The sequence below is a fragment of the Sapajus apella genome, unplaced genomic scaffold (genome assembly GCF_009761245.1).
Source record: "Sapajus apella isolate SASKATOON/1434 unplaced genomic scaffold, GSC_monkey_1.0 scaffold202, whole genome shotgun sequence".
Classification (NCBI taxonomy): domain Eukaryota; kingdom Metazoa; phylum Chordata; class Mammalia; order Primates; family Cebidae; genus Sapajus; species Sapajus apella.
In genome coordinates this window covers 254,257-269,025 of record NW_022437142.1, presented here as the reverse complement: position 1 = coordinate 269,025, position 14,769 = coordinate 254,257, and the positions used below count along the sequence as shown (strand labels likewise).

General features: G+C 47.9%; 1 protein-coding gene across 3 annotated transcripts in view; it reads right to left on the bottom strand.

Moving 5' to 3' along the window:
* The window catches only part of NCBP3 (nuclear cap binding subunit 3), a 33,470-nt gene extending 22,093 nt beyond the window's left edge, over positions 1-11,377 (bottom strand). For all 3 annotated transcript variants that reach the window (XM_032270046.1, XM_032270047.1, XM_032270048.1), the window contains exons 1-3: positions 11,162-11,377; positions 8,077-8,142; positions 5,026-5,131 (exon numbers count right to left, since the gene is read on the bottom strand). In XM_032270046.1, coding sequence (XP_032125937.1) covers positions 5,026-5,131; positions 8,077-8,142; positions 11,162-11,344 — 355 coding nt within the window. In that variant the 5' untranslated portion in view covers positions 11,345-11,377. The remainder of the gene's footprint in view (positions 1-5,025; positions 5,132-8,076; positions 8,143-11,161) is intronic.
* Positions 11,378-14,769: the final 3,392 nt, after the last annotated feature.

Genomic DNA, 14,769 nt, shown 5'->3' with positions numbered 1-14,769 from the left:
TCTCTAAAAAGTAGCAGGGAAGGAGAAAAGTATCTTAAAACTGTGAGGACTAATCCTGTAGAAGTTTTCATTAAAAAAAAAAAAAAGAAAGAAAGAAAGAAAAAAGAAAGGAAAAATTCCCAAACTGAATATTGAAAAGCTCACTGTCAGCCTCTGAAATTAAAAAAAAAAAAAAAAAAAAAGCTTATTAGACAGTTCTATGATCCCTTAAAAAACCAAGTCTTAGGCCAGGTGCTGTGGCTCACGCCTGCAATCCCAGCACCTTGGGAAGCTAAGTGCGGAGGATCGCTTGAACCCAGAAGTTGAAGACCCCCCTGGGAAACTAGTGAGACCTCATCTCTAAAGAACAAATAAATAAATAACCAAATCTTTCCCATAGGGAATGACAACAGTTCAGTAAAAAACAAGCTCCAAACCTTGGATAGAATTTAAAAAAAAGAAGAAGAAAGCCACACTAATCTCATTTCAACCTCATTTCTTTTTTGATAGGATTACCAGGTCAAGACATTCAGAAAATACATAGATGGTGTTCTATTTCAAGTTCATTAAGGCATGTAATCCCGTTCCTCATGACAGTAAAATGAAATGTGGGCTTTATGATAATAGAATCAGACTTATGATACCGGAATAACTGTCCACCAATCACCACCCACTAGATGAAGAAACAGAAGCCACGCATGCCACAGTGGGGAGGAACAGGACAGAGCAGAGCTGCGAGCTGAGAGGTAGAGTTGTGATGAAAATTAACAGACTGAAAACAGAGGTTTGAAATCAACAAGATGTAATTTAATAGGAATACACTGAAAAGTAATTATTTTTTAAAGCCTCAAGTACAAGATGTGAAGGACTGTTCTGATGGGCACACTTCCTGGGGAAAGAGCTAGGTGCTTCAGCTGCATATAGGATGAGTGCGACACCATGAAGTGGCTGAGACAGAGACCGTGGTGACAGCCCTGCCGCTCTCCCTGCGCATCTGACCACAACTGGAACCTGCATCTCGCCTCATAAGAACATTCAGAAACTGGAAAGTGTTTAGAGAAGGGAAACAGAAAGTCACGTCACATGAAGAAAAGTTGAGCGAACAGGCAGTGGGCCTGTGCTTCCACCACATACAAAAGGACTTCAGTGTTGTTTTAAGAGTCACACAGTCACTAACAGACAGTAATTACTAGAAGGCAATGCTCAACACAAGTAAGCATCCAAAAATAAAGTTGTCTGCCCCACAGTTCTCATGCCATCACTTAAGATTCATTCAAGCAGAGGCCAAAAGACCATGAGGAAGTTTGCCAAAAGGCCTGCAGCGCTGGGCAGGTAACCCAAGGTCTCTTCCAACCACAAGAGCTTTGATCTTGGGGATAAGGAGGCTGAAGCTGTTTGACACCGAGTCATTCAAATGCAGCAAGTCACTCTTGATGCAGAATAGTCTAGTGTAGCACATCCCAGACTGAATGCTGGCAGGGCAGGTAGGGACACAGGCTTCAGTCAGATCAGCCTTCCAACCTCAGCTGTGCCACTGACAGAGCTGTGGGACTATGAGCACATTTCCCAACCTCTCAGCACCTTAAATTTTCTCATCAGTGAAACGGAAATAATAAACACCTTTTCCTCAAAGGGCCGTTGGCAGAATAAGTTAATTACACAGCAAAGTGACTGGCACATAGTAAGCATTTGACAAATCTGATCTTTTATTACTATTGTTGGTATTAACAACAAATAACTTGAACTAACTGGACACCTGGCGTGGATGCAGGCGTCAACATGCTTATTCCAATTTCCCCACTCTCCCAAGAAGCTCGGTCACTGAAAGCACTGCTGGGAAGGTGGAGAATACCAGAGGACGATGACAGCTGACATTAACTGGGCACCTGCTGCGTGCCAAGCGTCACTCCACCAACTGTGACATTCTGTTAGTTTCCCAGCAGCCCTGTCATCTGCCTTTCCAGATATGGAAACTGAGATTTTTAGAGGCTAAATATCTTGCCCAAGGGCACAGAGCTAGAAAGTTACAAGTTAAGATCTAAATCCAGGTAACTGGGCTTCAGAGCTCATGCTCATAACCACAAAATCAATAGTTCTCAATCCCGGCTGCACATTAAAATCACCTGGGAAGATACAAAAACAGTAACTCTCATCCAGCTGCGGTGGCTCACACCTGTAATCTGGCACTTTGGGAGGCCAAGGCAGGTAGATCACAAGGTCAGGAGTTCAAGACCAGCTTGGCCACAATGGTGAAACCCCGTCTCTACTAAAACTACAAAATTAGCCGGGCACAGTGGAACATGCCTGTAATCCCAGCTACTCGAGAGGCCGAGACAGGAAAATCATGTGAATCCGGGCAGCAGAGGTTGCAGTGCGCCAACATGGTGCCACTACACTCCAGCCTAGGTGACAGAGCGAGACTCCGTCTCAGAAAACAAAACCAACAGCTATCCCTGGGACCTATCCAACCCCAACTAATGTAAACTGATCTGAGACGGGCAGCAGGAACACTATCCTAGGCCATGCTGACTCCTGGATGAAGAACAGACTGAAATAAGCAACCTTCCCCAGCTGACATCCCAGGGCAGACCTTACTGCCTTTTTTAGGAATATCTTTAGAACCATGAGATTGAAGTTGTATTTTAAAAAAAGGAAAAAAAAATTTTTTAATTAAAAGTTAACCCCAAATGTGATCCTAAGTATCGTATTTCTATTTTACAGACAAGGACATTGAGACTAACAAGGCTCAAGAACTCACCCACAGTCACAAAGGAACTGAGACTAGATTCCAGGAGGAGGTGAGAAACCACTTCAAGTGGGTAAGCAGAGATGCTTCATGGAGGAAGTGACACCTGACCAGAGACAAGGCATGCAACAAGGAAGGGCAAATGTGCAGAGTGAAAGGCATGGACCATATCAGAGGCAAGCTGCCTCAAGGAACGCTCTCAGGACCAGAAGATAACAGGTGTGATAATAAGTGTCTAGAGCAGGGAGGAAAAGAAAAAACAAACAGGTGTGATAAAACCATGATTCCCTCAAGGTAGAGCTGTGAGAGAGGACCCTGACTGCGCAGGCACCTGACAGCACGTGGCCTGCACAGGACTTCCTCAAACAGAAACCCCCGCCCACGAGGGAAGCAAGGTCGTGTTTCTGACCTGAACGAGTCATGCAGGTTAAAGAGTGAGGCGGCTCTAGAGTTCAGCTCTGCTCCACACTACTGTGCCGTTGGGACTCACTGAGGGGGGACACCATGTCAGTCACTAGCACCATATCCTACACCGAACAGCAGCAGAGCCAAGGAGTTAAGAGCGAGGCTGGAGAGTCCGATAAACCAGGTTTGAATCCTGATTCCACCTTTTCTAGCTACATAACCCTGGGCAATTTATTAAACTACTTTGAGCCTGCTTCCTCCTTTGTAAAATAGGGATCAAAATATATTCCTCAGGCCGGGCGCAGTGGCTCAAGCCTGTAATCCCAGCACTTTGGGAGGCCGAGGCGGGTGGATCACGAGGTCAAGAGATCGAGACCATCCTGGTCAACACGGTGAAACCCCGTCTCTACTAAAAATACAAAAAATTAGCTGGGCATGGTGGCGTGTGCCTGTAATCCCAGCTACTCAGGAGGCTGAGGCAGGAGAATTGCCTGAACCCAGGAAGCGGAGGTTGCGGTGAGCCGAGATCGCGCCATTGCACTCCAGCCTGGGTAACAAGAGCGAAACTCCGTCCCAAAAAAAAAAAAGCAAAAAAAAAAAAAAATATATATATATATATATATTCCTCACAGAGTTGCTGTGAGCAACAAAAAAGACATATGCAATGTGCTTAACAGTGTCTGGTCAAGAAGCAAGGTCACAAAAACAGCAGCTATTCTTTCATTCATTCAACATATTTACAGAGCTTTTGCTTTTATCAACCAAACAAGGTCGCAGAAGCTCACACAATACAGCAGAGGCCTTTACCGTGTGTTCGGAAAAGCTGCCTACTGAGCCCTTTATGAACACCCAAATGTGCAAACACCACAGAGGGAAGCCTTTTGCATTCATGGATTTATATTAGAGCAGAATAATAAATAAGAACATAGACTCACTAAAAAAGTAGTAATTTTTCCTTTTATTTATAAATTGTTTTAGAAAACTGTAGCAGACTATACTATAATTCAAGGTGAGTTCTAGGGTGCAAAATACACCAACAAAACACAAAAGTGTAATAAAATCACAAGTGCAACTGGAAGGGCAGGCTTAAAACTCAGGGCAGGGTTAGTTTAGCTTTCTCTGACAATAGGATTATCACCAGATTCAGATTTCTTTTTTTTTTTTTGAGACAGAGTCTCACTCTTGTCCAGGCTGGAGTGCTGTGGTGCAGTCTCAGCTCACTGCAACCTCTGCCTCCAGGGTTCAAGCGATTCTCGCGCCTCAGCCTCCCGAGTAGCTGGGATTACAGACATGCGCCACTACACCCAGCTAACTTTTGTTATTTTTCAGTAAACGGGATTTCACCAGGCTGGTCAGGTTGGTCTCAAACTCCTGACTACAAGTAATTCCCCTGCCTCGGCCTTCTCAAAGTGCTAGGATTATAGGCATGAGCCACCATGCCTGGCCAATAGATTCAGATTATCAATAAAAGTGTTCATGGCTTTTCCCCACCAATCTCAAAATTGCTCCAACCCCCTAAAAGAAGGTCTCACTGTGATACACATTCACTACATTTAAAGGCAAAGAAAATTAACACCTCTATGATAAAAGCAGAAAATGAGGAAGGGTCCTTAGAAGCACGGGTTTGAATCTCAGCTCCACCACTAACTGGTAACTTTTTCTGGGCCTCCTCAGAAAAGACAATCTCTTATTTCCCAGCTCTAATATCTGAGCCAGCTGACAGCATCTGAACCTTAAACAGGTGACTTCAGAAATGGAGACTCACAGGTCCCTTCTCGCAGGAGTGTTTGGATAAGGAGTGGACACGCAACGCAAGGCCAGAAGCATGAGACAATGGCAGGAAAAAGTCCTTCTCTGGGGAAATGTGGAAAAATTTCACCCAAAACACCCTGTACCTTTCTTCATCATGTCTCGGTCCAAGGCTACATTTCTTTGGGCAAGGTTTACTTCTGATCGAAAATGGAAGCGCTTGGCTCGCTGTTCTTTCTTTTCAATTGCTTCCTAGAAAGTACAGAAAAAGTTACAGTAGTAAAAGATGGCGAAGTCACGTTAAATTACAAGTGCATCACGATGCATCACTGGCAAACCTGAAATACACAGGAAGAAATAAGCAGCACTGCACCCTGAATAAGCTCCGCAGAGACCTGGACATTCACACTCAATGACCGGGAGGGCATACACTAGTACTGCTGTGACTTACAACCATGGCCAACCCCACACCACCTGTCACTGTGCCTGGGATACACTAGGAAGTCAGTGAGTATCTGCTGACTGAATGAAGAGTGCTTTACCGTTTACGAAGTTATATGACATTGCATTTGTTACTATCAATTATGCCAACAAATTACAACGAAACAATTTCAACATCCCAATTTTCCAGGGGCAGAAATGGAGGCACAAAAAAGCAGAAAGGTGGCCGGGCGCAGTGGCTCACGCCTGTAATCCCAGCACTTTGGGAGGCCGAGGCGGGTGGATCACGAGGTCAAGAGATCGAGACCATCCTGGTCAACATGGTGAAACTCCGTCTCTACTAAAAATACAAAAAATTAGCTGGGCATGGTGGCACGTGCCTGTAATCCCAGCTACTCAGGAGGCTGAGGCAGGAGAATTGCCTGAACCCAGGAGGCGGAGGTTGCGGTGAGCCGAGATCGCGCCATTGCACTCCAGCCTGGGCAACAAAAGCGAAACTCCGTCTCAAAAAAAAAAAAAAAAAAAAAAAAAAGCAGAAAGGTTTGCTGGAATACTTCGGCTAGTAAGCAAGCAGATCTGATTCCAGTGCTATTTCTAGGGGCCCACCTACAACCACCATTTCTCATTGTCTGTGGGCATGGTAATCACACCTATCACGCTCTTCCACATTATATCTGCCTGAGTAGTCCAGTCCCGAAAGCTAGTCTGTTTAAAAATAACACTGAAGCAAAAAAAAACCTCTCTCTCCTCTTCCAGCTTTGTGTCCATGGAATCACCAGTTTTCATCTTTAAGAACCATTGACACTTCTCGGAAAATATAAGTTTCTTCTAGGAGGTAAAATAAACCCAGGTCCACCTGTGGGCTTCTTTCTGATGGCTCCTAGGAACCCTTCACTAATTGCCTTTTTTTTTTTTTTTTGCTTGCTTTGTTTTTGAGATGGAGCCTCGCTCTGTCACCAGGCTGGAGTGCAGTGGCACGATCTCAGCTCACTACAACCTCCACCTCCCAGGTTCAAGTGATTCTCCTGCCTCAGCCTCCAGAGTAGCTAGGACTACAGGCGTGTGCCACCACGCCTAACTAATTTTTGTATGTTTAGTAGAGACGGGGTTTCACCATGTTGGCCAGGATGGTTTCGATCTCTTGACCTCGTGATCCGCCCGCCTCGACCTCCCACAGTGCTGGGATTACAGGCATGGGCCACTGCGTCCGGCCCCCTTCATTAATTGCATGTTGACTCTGCCACGCTAACTGAAGGTCTGACTACAGACACCTTGCGGGGATTGGTAAAGTAGCAACACATCTGTTATTTCCCAATAGTTATGCCCATTTTTCCACTGAAGTCTTCCCAGTACAAACAATTTACCTTCCTTTAGAAACAAAGTACTAACTCTGAGACTACCACCCTTCTCCCAAATACCTGTTTCATATCATGGCAAACGGTGTAAGATTATGAACAGTCTACTTATTCAATTACACTAAAAAAAAGATTTTCACTTTATTCTCTTTTCTTGTCTAAAAGATGACCAATTCTATTTTTTTTTTTTTTTTTTTTTTTTTGCCTTTAAGTAACTGGAAACGCACTGAAACACAGATAAACTATAAAAAGGTTAGCTGAGCGTGATGGCATCTGCCTGTAGTCCCAGCTAATCAGGAGGCTGAGGCAGAAGGATCAACTGAACCCAGGAAGTGGAGGTTGCAGTGAGCGGAGATTGTGCTCTGAACTCCAGTGATAGAGTGAGACTGTCTCAAAACAAAAAAATAAAAACAAAACAAAACAAAAACTATAAAAAGGTAGGCATGAGATATTTTTATTTTTGCTTTTACCTATTCCATACAGCAATATATGCTATTATTCAGAAATGTAATACAAAATTGTTCCAAACAGCACAATTAAAATCAGAAAAATTGTCTAAAATTGAACATCACTGATTAAAGCAACTTACATGTATTGACTACGTAGAAGGAAAATAATAGGCTTGACTCTATGAGGTGTTACAGTGAAGGTGGTAATCTAGCAATAGCGATCGTTAGATACAAGCCTGAGAATAATTCCTCTGACTTGGGCTTCAAACTTCAGACAGCCAGGCAATCAAGAAGCCCTATTTTTCTAAGTCTACAACTGATGAGGAATAAAGCCTATTATGTGCCTACTATGTGCCAGGCACTTTTTATGTTTTGTTTCGTTTCAACTGAAATAGTACACATTTTTTAAAGAACGGACATACCATTTAAAAAAGCATTCCTGATACTGGCCACTTTCTTGGAAATGGTTACATACAGGTATCTAGGTAGAGTGAGTTTACCTCTCCATGACTGTCCTGCACAGTTTCAGGATGCATGAAGACATCATTGTATAACACAACATTTTGTTTTTTTGAGACAAGGTCTCACTGTTGCCCACACTGGTGGGCAATGGCACGATTTCAGCTCACTGCAGTCTCGACCTCTCAGACTCAAACGATCCTCCCACCTCAGCCTCCTGGGTAGCTGGGACGACAGACATGTGCCACCATACCCAGCTAATTTTTGTATCTTTTGTAGAGATGGGTCTCACTGTGTTGCCCAGGCTGGTCTGGAACTCCTGGGCTCCAATGATCCACCTGCCTTGGCCTCTCAAAGTGCTAGGATTACAGGTATGACATTTAAATCCAGCAACAAAAGAAAAAAGAAAGTATTTAGTGTTAAGTACTAGGGGTTAGGTTGATTAAGTTCACTTGCTCATCACCCTGAATAAAGGCATCCCAGTCTGCCTTACCTTGGAGGTGACATCAATCCCGGTGATGAAGCTGCCAGCCTTGTTTTCATATCTTCTGCTTGTGTCCTAACACAAAGGGGAAGGGTAAGAAATTCAGACAGCAACTGAGGAAAAACCCATGATAAAAGTCAGCCTGCCGACTGGTTGGTTTTTTTTGTGACAGTGTCTCACTCTGTTGCCCAGGCTGGAGTGCAGTAGAAGCATCACGGCTTACTGCAGCCTCAACTCCCCTGCAACCTGGACTTCCCGGGCTCAAGCAATCCTCCCATCTCAGCTTCCCGAGTAGCTGGGCCTTTGGGCATGTGCCACCTCGCCCAGCTAATTTTTTTATTTTTGTAGAGGCAGGGTCCCCCCTATGTTGCCCAGGCTGGTCTCCAACTCCTGGGCTAAAGCAGTCCTTTTGCGTCAGTCTCCCAAAGTGTTAGGATTACACACATGAGCCATCACACCCACTCTGGTTTTGTTTTTCTGTTTGTTTGTTTTTTGAGATGGAGTCTCGAGCTATAGCCCAGGCTGGAGTATAGTGGTGTGAACTTGGCTCACTGCAGCCTCCACCTACCGGGTTCAAGTGATTCTCCTGCCTCAGCCTCCCGAGTAACTGGGATTCTAGGCATGTGCCACTGCAGCCAGCTAACTTTTTTATTTTTAGTAGAGATGAGGTTTCGCCATGTTGGCCAGCTGGTCTCAAACTCCTGACCTCAGGTGATCTGCCTGTCTCAGCCTCCCAAAGTGCTGGGATTCCAGCCGTGAGCCATTGCACCTGGCCAGTCTGGTTCTTTTTGAATAGTCATTCTTTTCAAAACCCTTTCCTACCCCTGACAACCTTTTATTAAGAAGCCCCATGCCAGTGATTCTATGCTATCAATCAGATCTTCCAATAAGAAGATCAGAGCCTATCCAAAACCTGAAGTAATTGCATCAACTGAAAGTATCCATGTAAAGAAAATCTAATGGCTTTTTGGAAAATGTCAAAAGATGAGGCACACTCAGCTCCCCAACCTCGTCTGAACAAATCCCCATGTCCCGCCACCAGGTGGAGCATAACCCTCCACCTCAGTGCAGAAGGTCCAGCCTCACCTAGAACTCCCGACCGGCACAGTACAATGCAAAGAGGATGGGATGTGAATACCAGGCGAGCACTGAAGCCTCGGCTCTGACGATCACTAATTACAGGACATTGTGGTTTCCTTGACCTCTCTGAGTCTGTTTCCTCCGTGGTATCTACCTGCCTTCATGAGCTCTTTTACTGCTCTTCCATTTGTGCTACCAACTTTCCAACAATCCTGGACCCACTGCAGAGCCTCTGTGCTTGTTATTGCTCCTGCTGGAGAACTCCCTTTCAATCTGCACAAGGCTGGCTCCCTTTTGTCATTTAGAGTTTAGCTAAAGTGTCACTCTCTCAGAGGACTTCCCTGACCATCCTATTTATCACATTCTACTTCCCCCTCTGCACAGACTCCCCCTCCCCCCACTCTCTCCCCTTCTCTCCTCCCCGTGCTACACCCCCCCAGCACTCTCTATCCCATTAACATGGTTTACTTTCTTCACACTACTTAACACTGACAAAATTATTTATTTACTGTGCCCCCACCTGGAACATAAACTCCAGGAGGGAGTTTGATCTTGATCTTGATCAAGGCACCTAGGACTGTGCCTGGTACATAGTGGGGGATGCGATAAACAATACACGTTGAGGCCGGGATGCAGTGGCTCATGCCCGTAATCCCAGCACTTTGGGAGCCTGAGGCGGGTGAATAACAAGCTCAGGAGTTAGAGACAGCCTGGCCAACATGGAGAAACCCTGTCTCTCCTAAAAATACAAAATTAGTCAGGTGCGGTGGCGGATGCCTGTAGTCCCAGCTACTCGGGAGACTGAGGCACGAGAATCACTTGAACCTGTGAGGCGGAGGTTGCGGTGAGCCGAGATCGCGCCATTGCACCCTAGCCTGGGCAACAAGAGTGAAACTTCGTCTCAAATAAATAAATAAATAAATACACGCTGAACTGAATGACTGAAGGAATGGTAACAACTACTTCACAACAGCAGTGATATTTATTTCGGTTTTGTTTTGTTTTTGAGATCGGGAGAAGCGAAAGGAGGGACCCCAAAGGGGCCTTGCTATGTTGCTGAGGCTGGTCTGAAACTTAGACTCCTGAAGAGCTGGTACGCGTGCACGGCCAGTATATTTAAGTGACACAATGAAGCGAATGGCAGTGAATGAAGTGAATGGTAAATCTACTATGTAACTGCTGTTAATCATAACCATTCACGTCTGCCCTCTCTGGCGATCATACCTTAACCTTTCTCCGTAACTTCAGTCTAAATATGTTGACATGTGGTCAAAAGTGGTTCATGTTAGGTGAGAAATTAAGAGGGGTCATCCAGGCCTGAGACCAGCTCTAAGAACTGGATACCCAGCCACCAAGCCACAAGCAAAACCCCTCTCAGCTTCCCCAGCGTGGTGAAGGAGGGACCAAGGACGTCTATTGGTCGTCTCCACTTTGTTTTGAGTCAGATGCTGGGGCCACGGTGTAGGTGCCAGTGGGGCCGCGGGGGTCAGGGCGACCCTGATCACGACAGAAGCAGTGAGCTCCGCTGCTGACAATGTATCTGTCTGCTGCTCTACGCACTCCCAAGAGAAAGAGCGAGCGCCGTGTTTCACAGACCCCACTCCTCCGGGGCAAGACCCTCAGGAGACCTGGGCGCTGGCGCCACCCAGCAGCTCCTTCGGGGCTGTCCTGGTTCTGTTCCCGCCCAGGGCTCTCCCTTTATCTCATCCCTCCAGCCCCTCCTCACTCACCCCCTTGCACTGCGCGGCTCGGAGGGGGCAGCGGAGGGGGGGTCCTCAACTCCCTCCCAGCTCCCCGCCACCCCCTCAACCCCCATTTCCGGCGCCCCGGCGTCCTTTCTCCTGCTCCGCGTTCCTACTCCAGACCGGCGCCCCCGGCCCCAGGGCGCGGCTCCCCTCTCTCCCGCTCCTCCGACTTCCCCAGCTGGGGCTCCGGCCACCGCCCCTTCCGGCCCCCTCCGGCGCCGGGCACTCGCCCTGCGACCTCCTCCGAGCCCCCCGACCCTCGCCCGTACCGGGATCAGTTCCTTCAGCGAGCGCCGCACCGGCACGATCTCCAGCTCGCCCTCCTCCACCTCCATGGGCTCCGGCTCGCCACGGTCTACGCCGGACTCCGCCTCAGGGGACGGGAGCCCGAGGGCCGGCCCCGCCGGGGCCTCTGCCTTCACCGACACCCGCAGGCCCCGCACGGCCGCCATCGCTGCCTGCCGGCCGCAGCACCGAGAGCCCGCCCCTCACGGCCGCCGGCTAGAGCGCCACGGCCACTGGCCACAGAGGAGCCGCCGCAGCCACCTAGAGCGTCGCCGGCTTCCGCCAGAAGGCCGCCCTCAGCGCCGCTGCCCCCTGGTGGCGGGAGGAACCCGGGCGCGCAGCGCCGGCGGGACCTGGAGAGGAGAAGGCGGGACTGAGCGGGGGAGGGGGCGGGGCCTGCGGGAGCGGACGGAGCCTGGGGGACCCCGGGTATTCTGGGGTTGCAACGCCTTGAGGCTAACCCTGCACTAAACGCTCACTTTACTGGGCGATCACTATGTGCCAGGCACTCCCAAGCCCTCGAACCCTTAGAACAACTCTGTGAAGTATATCCTATTATGACCCCCATTTCATGTATGAGGAAACTGAGGCATAGACATTGACCCAAAGAAGCCGGGCGCGGTGGCTCACGCCTGTAATCCCAGCACGCTGGGAGGCCGAGGCGGGCCGATCACAAGGTCAAGAGATCGAGACCACCCTGGTGAAACCCTGTCTCTACTAAAAAAATAGCTGGGCGTGGAGGCGCGCGCCTGTAGTCCCAGCTACTCGGGAGGCTGAGGCAGGAGAATTGCTTGAACCCAGGAGGCGGAGATTGCAGTGAGCCGAGATTGTGCCACTGCTCTCCAGCCTGGCGCCTGGCGGCAGAGCAAGGCTCTGCCTCAAAAAAGAAAGAAAGAAAGAAAGAAATTGACCCAAGGTGACAGGCTATGGAAGGGACAAGAGCTGGATCTGAGTCTGGCTCCGGAGCTTCCAGTGAGCCTTGCCATGTCACCTCTGGGCACTCTGTGCGTTTATAAAGTTACTTGCCTCACCAGTCTTTGTCTCTTCAAAGACTCCCCCAGATTGGCCCATGTTGCATACACAAAGACTGAGACTGCAACAGAGAGGGGCCCGCCCAAAGGCCAAAATGTGGACGCCAATTTCCCGACTCCTGAGGGTGCCATCCACTGTAGACCTGTGAGCAGATATTTCTAAGGAGAGCCTGGTGGGGGAGAGGGGAGTCTTCTAGGTGTCCAGAGGGTGTCACGTTCAGAGGGTGTGAGCGATTGTTCTGAGTCCTCATTTTCTTTCTTCTTTCTCTCTCTTTCTCTCTTTTTCATTTCTTTTTCCCTCCCTTTGTCCTTCCTTCTTTCCTTTCTTTCCTTCTTTCTCTTTCTTTCCTTCCCTCCTTGCCTCCCTCCCTCCCTCCCTCCTTTCCTTCCTCCCTTCCTTCCTTCCTTTTCTTTTTTGTAGAGACAGGGTTTCAGTATGGTGGCCAGGCTGGTCTCTAACTCCTGACCTCAAGTGATCCACCACCTCAGCCTCCCCAAGTGCTGGGGTGACAGGCATGAGCCACAGCGCCCAGCCTGAGTCCTGATTTTGCATCTTCCTTTCTGGGACAGGCTTTGGAGTCTGTTTTCCCATCTGAGGAGGGCATAGGGGAGACCCCACAGTCTCTGAGACCCTATCAGCTCTGACCACGGAGGAGCAAATCGTGATAAACCAAGGAAGAGCTTGGCCAGCATCAGACAAACCTGGGTTTCCAGCTGGCTGGCCCTGTCCCATGCACCATGTGTGACCTTGGGCAAGCTGTTTAGCCCTACGGAGCCTCAGCTCCCTCATCAGTAAAACGGACCATTACCCCCCTCCAAAGGAGGCTGTGAGGATTAGATGTGATAATTTACATGTAGATACAGGACCCAGTAGTACAATACATCATAGTTTTTCTTAAATTTGGGCTAAACCGCAGGATAAACACAAGACGGAGCTCTTCAGAGGACTAGTTTTATTCTATGAATGGGACACAAAGTAGTTTTAAAAATTGAGTTGAATGCATATGTAGAACGCGTGTGCACATGCGTGTGTGCACGTGTGTGTGCGTGTGTTTAATTTCCTTTTTTTTTTTCTTTGAGATGGAGTCTCGCTCTTTCACCCAGGCTGGAGTGCAATAGCGCAATCTCGGCTCACTGCAACCTTCACCTCCCGGGTTCAAGCGATTCTCCTGCCTCGGCCTCCTGAATAGCTGGGATTACAGGTACCTGCCACCACACCCGGCTAATTTTTGTATTTTTAGTAGAGACGGGGTTTCACCATGTTGGTCAGGCTGGTCCCAAACTCCTGACCTTGTGATCCACCTGCCTCAGCCTCCCAAAGTGCTGGGATTACAGGTATGAGCCACCATCCTGGTCATGTGTTTAATTTCAAACAAAATGTGTACGTGGGGTGGCCAGCTATCGGTGACAGTCACAGGCCCCATCATTACTAGGCCTATGGGGTGAGGGGATGGGAGAGGAGGAAGCAATCCCTCCTCAGCTATGGACATCGGGAGGCCAGGAGAGAAGCCTGGGCAGTCCCCTCTCCCTGCTGGGGAGGAGCCCTGTTGCTTGCGGCCTCAATTCAGTGATGATTCAGTGTTGCAGTTCAGTGCCATTCAGAAGACACCCAGTGCCCTGGCACTGTAGCTGGTAGGTACATTGGGAGTCCAGGACAAGCCACGACATGAGGCAAACATCAAGGCTCCCAGGCTCGTGCAGGAAAGCCCTCTGTGCCATTCTCTTTTTGGTCACCTTATCCGCCATCTCCCACCCCCTTTCTTGTTCGCAATGTAGCCACTGAGTTGGAACCACAGAGAATTTAGGAAGGTGGTAAAGGCCAATTTTCAAAAACTAAAAAACATGATTCTCAAACAGATGTAAAATGAACACATGTCAAAGCTTGCATCGATTCTTTAGTAAAGGAGGACACCCGTAGAAACATTAAGAACAGTTCAAAAGAGAATTTGAAGGTAGTTGGTCAAAGGAATGCTGAGATGAATTTGACAAGGCAAGTAAATGCCCTATAAAGCAAGAAACTATAACCTCAGGGATTCCCTTTACCACCAGACTTAAAATGTTTGCATTACTGCTGGACAAGAATTATTTACTTGTCATGAATTTTCTATAAACTTCTATTCTCAGTTGTAAAATGTCCTAATAAATATAAGAAGTCAAACAGGCCGGGCACAGTGGCTCATGCCTGTAATCCCAGCACTTTGGGAGGCCAAGGCAGGTGGATCACATGGTTAGGAGTTCGAGACCAGCCTGGCCAACATAGTGAAACCCCGTTTCTCTGAAAACACAAAAATTAACTGGGCACAGTGGCAGACACCTGTAATCCCAGCTACTCAGGAGGCTGAGGCAGGAGAATCACTCGAACCCAGGAGGCGGAGGTTGCAGTGAGCCAAGATCACACCACTGCACTCCAGCCTGGGTGACAGTGTGAGACTCCATCTCAAAGAAAGAGAGAGAAAGAGAAAGAGAGAAAAAAAGAAAGAAAGAAAGAAAGAAAGAAAGAAAGAAAGAAAGAAAGAAAGAAAGAGGAAAGAAAGAAAGAAAGAAAGAAAGAAAGAAAGAAA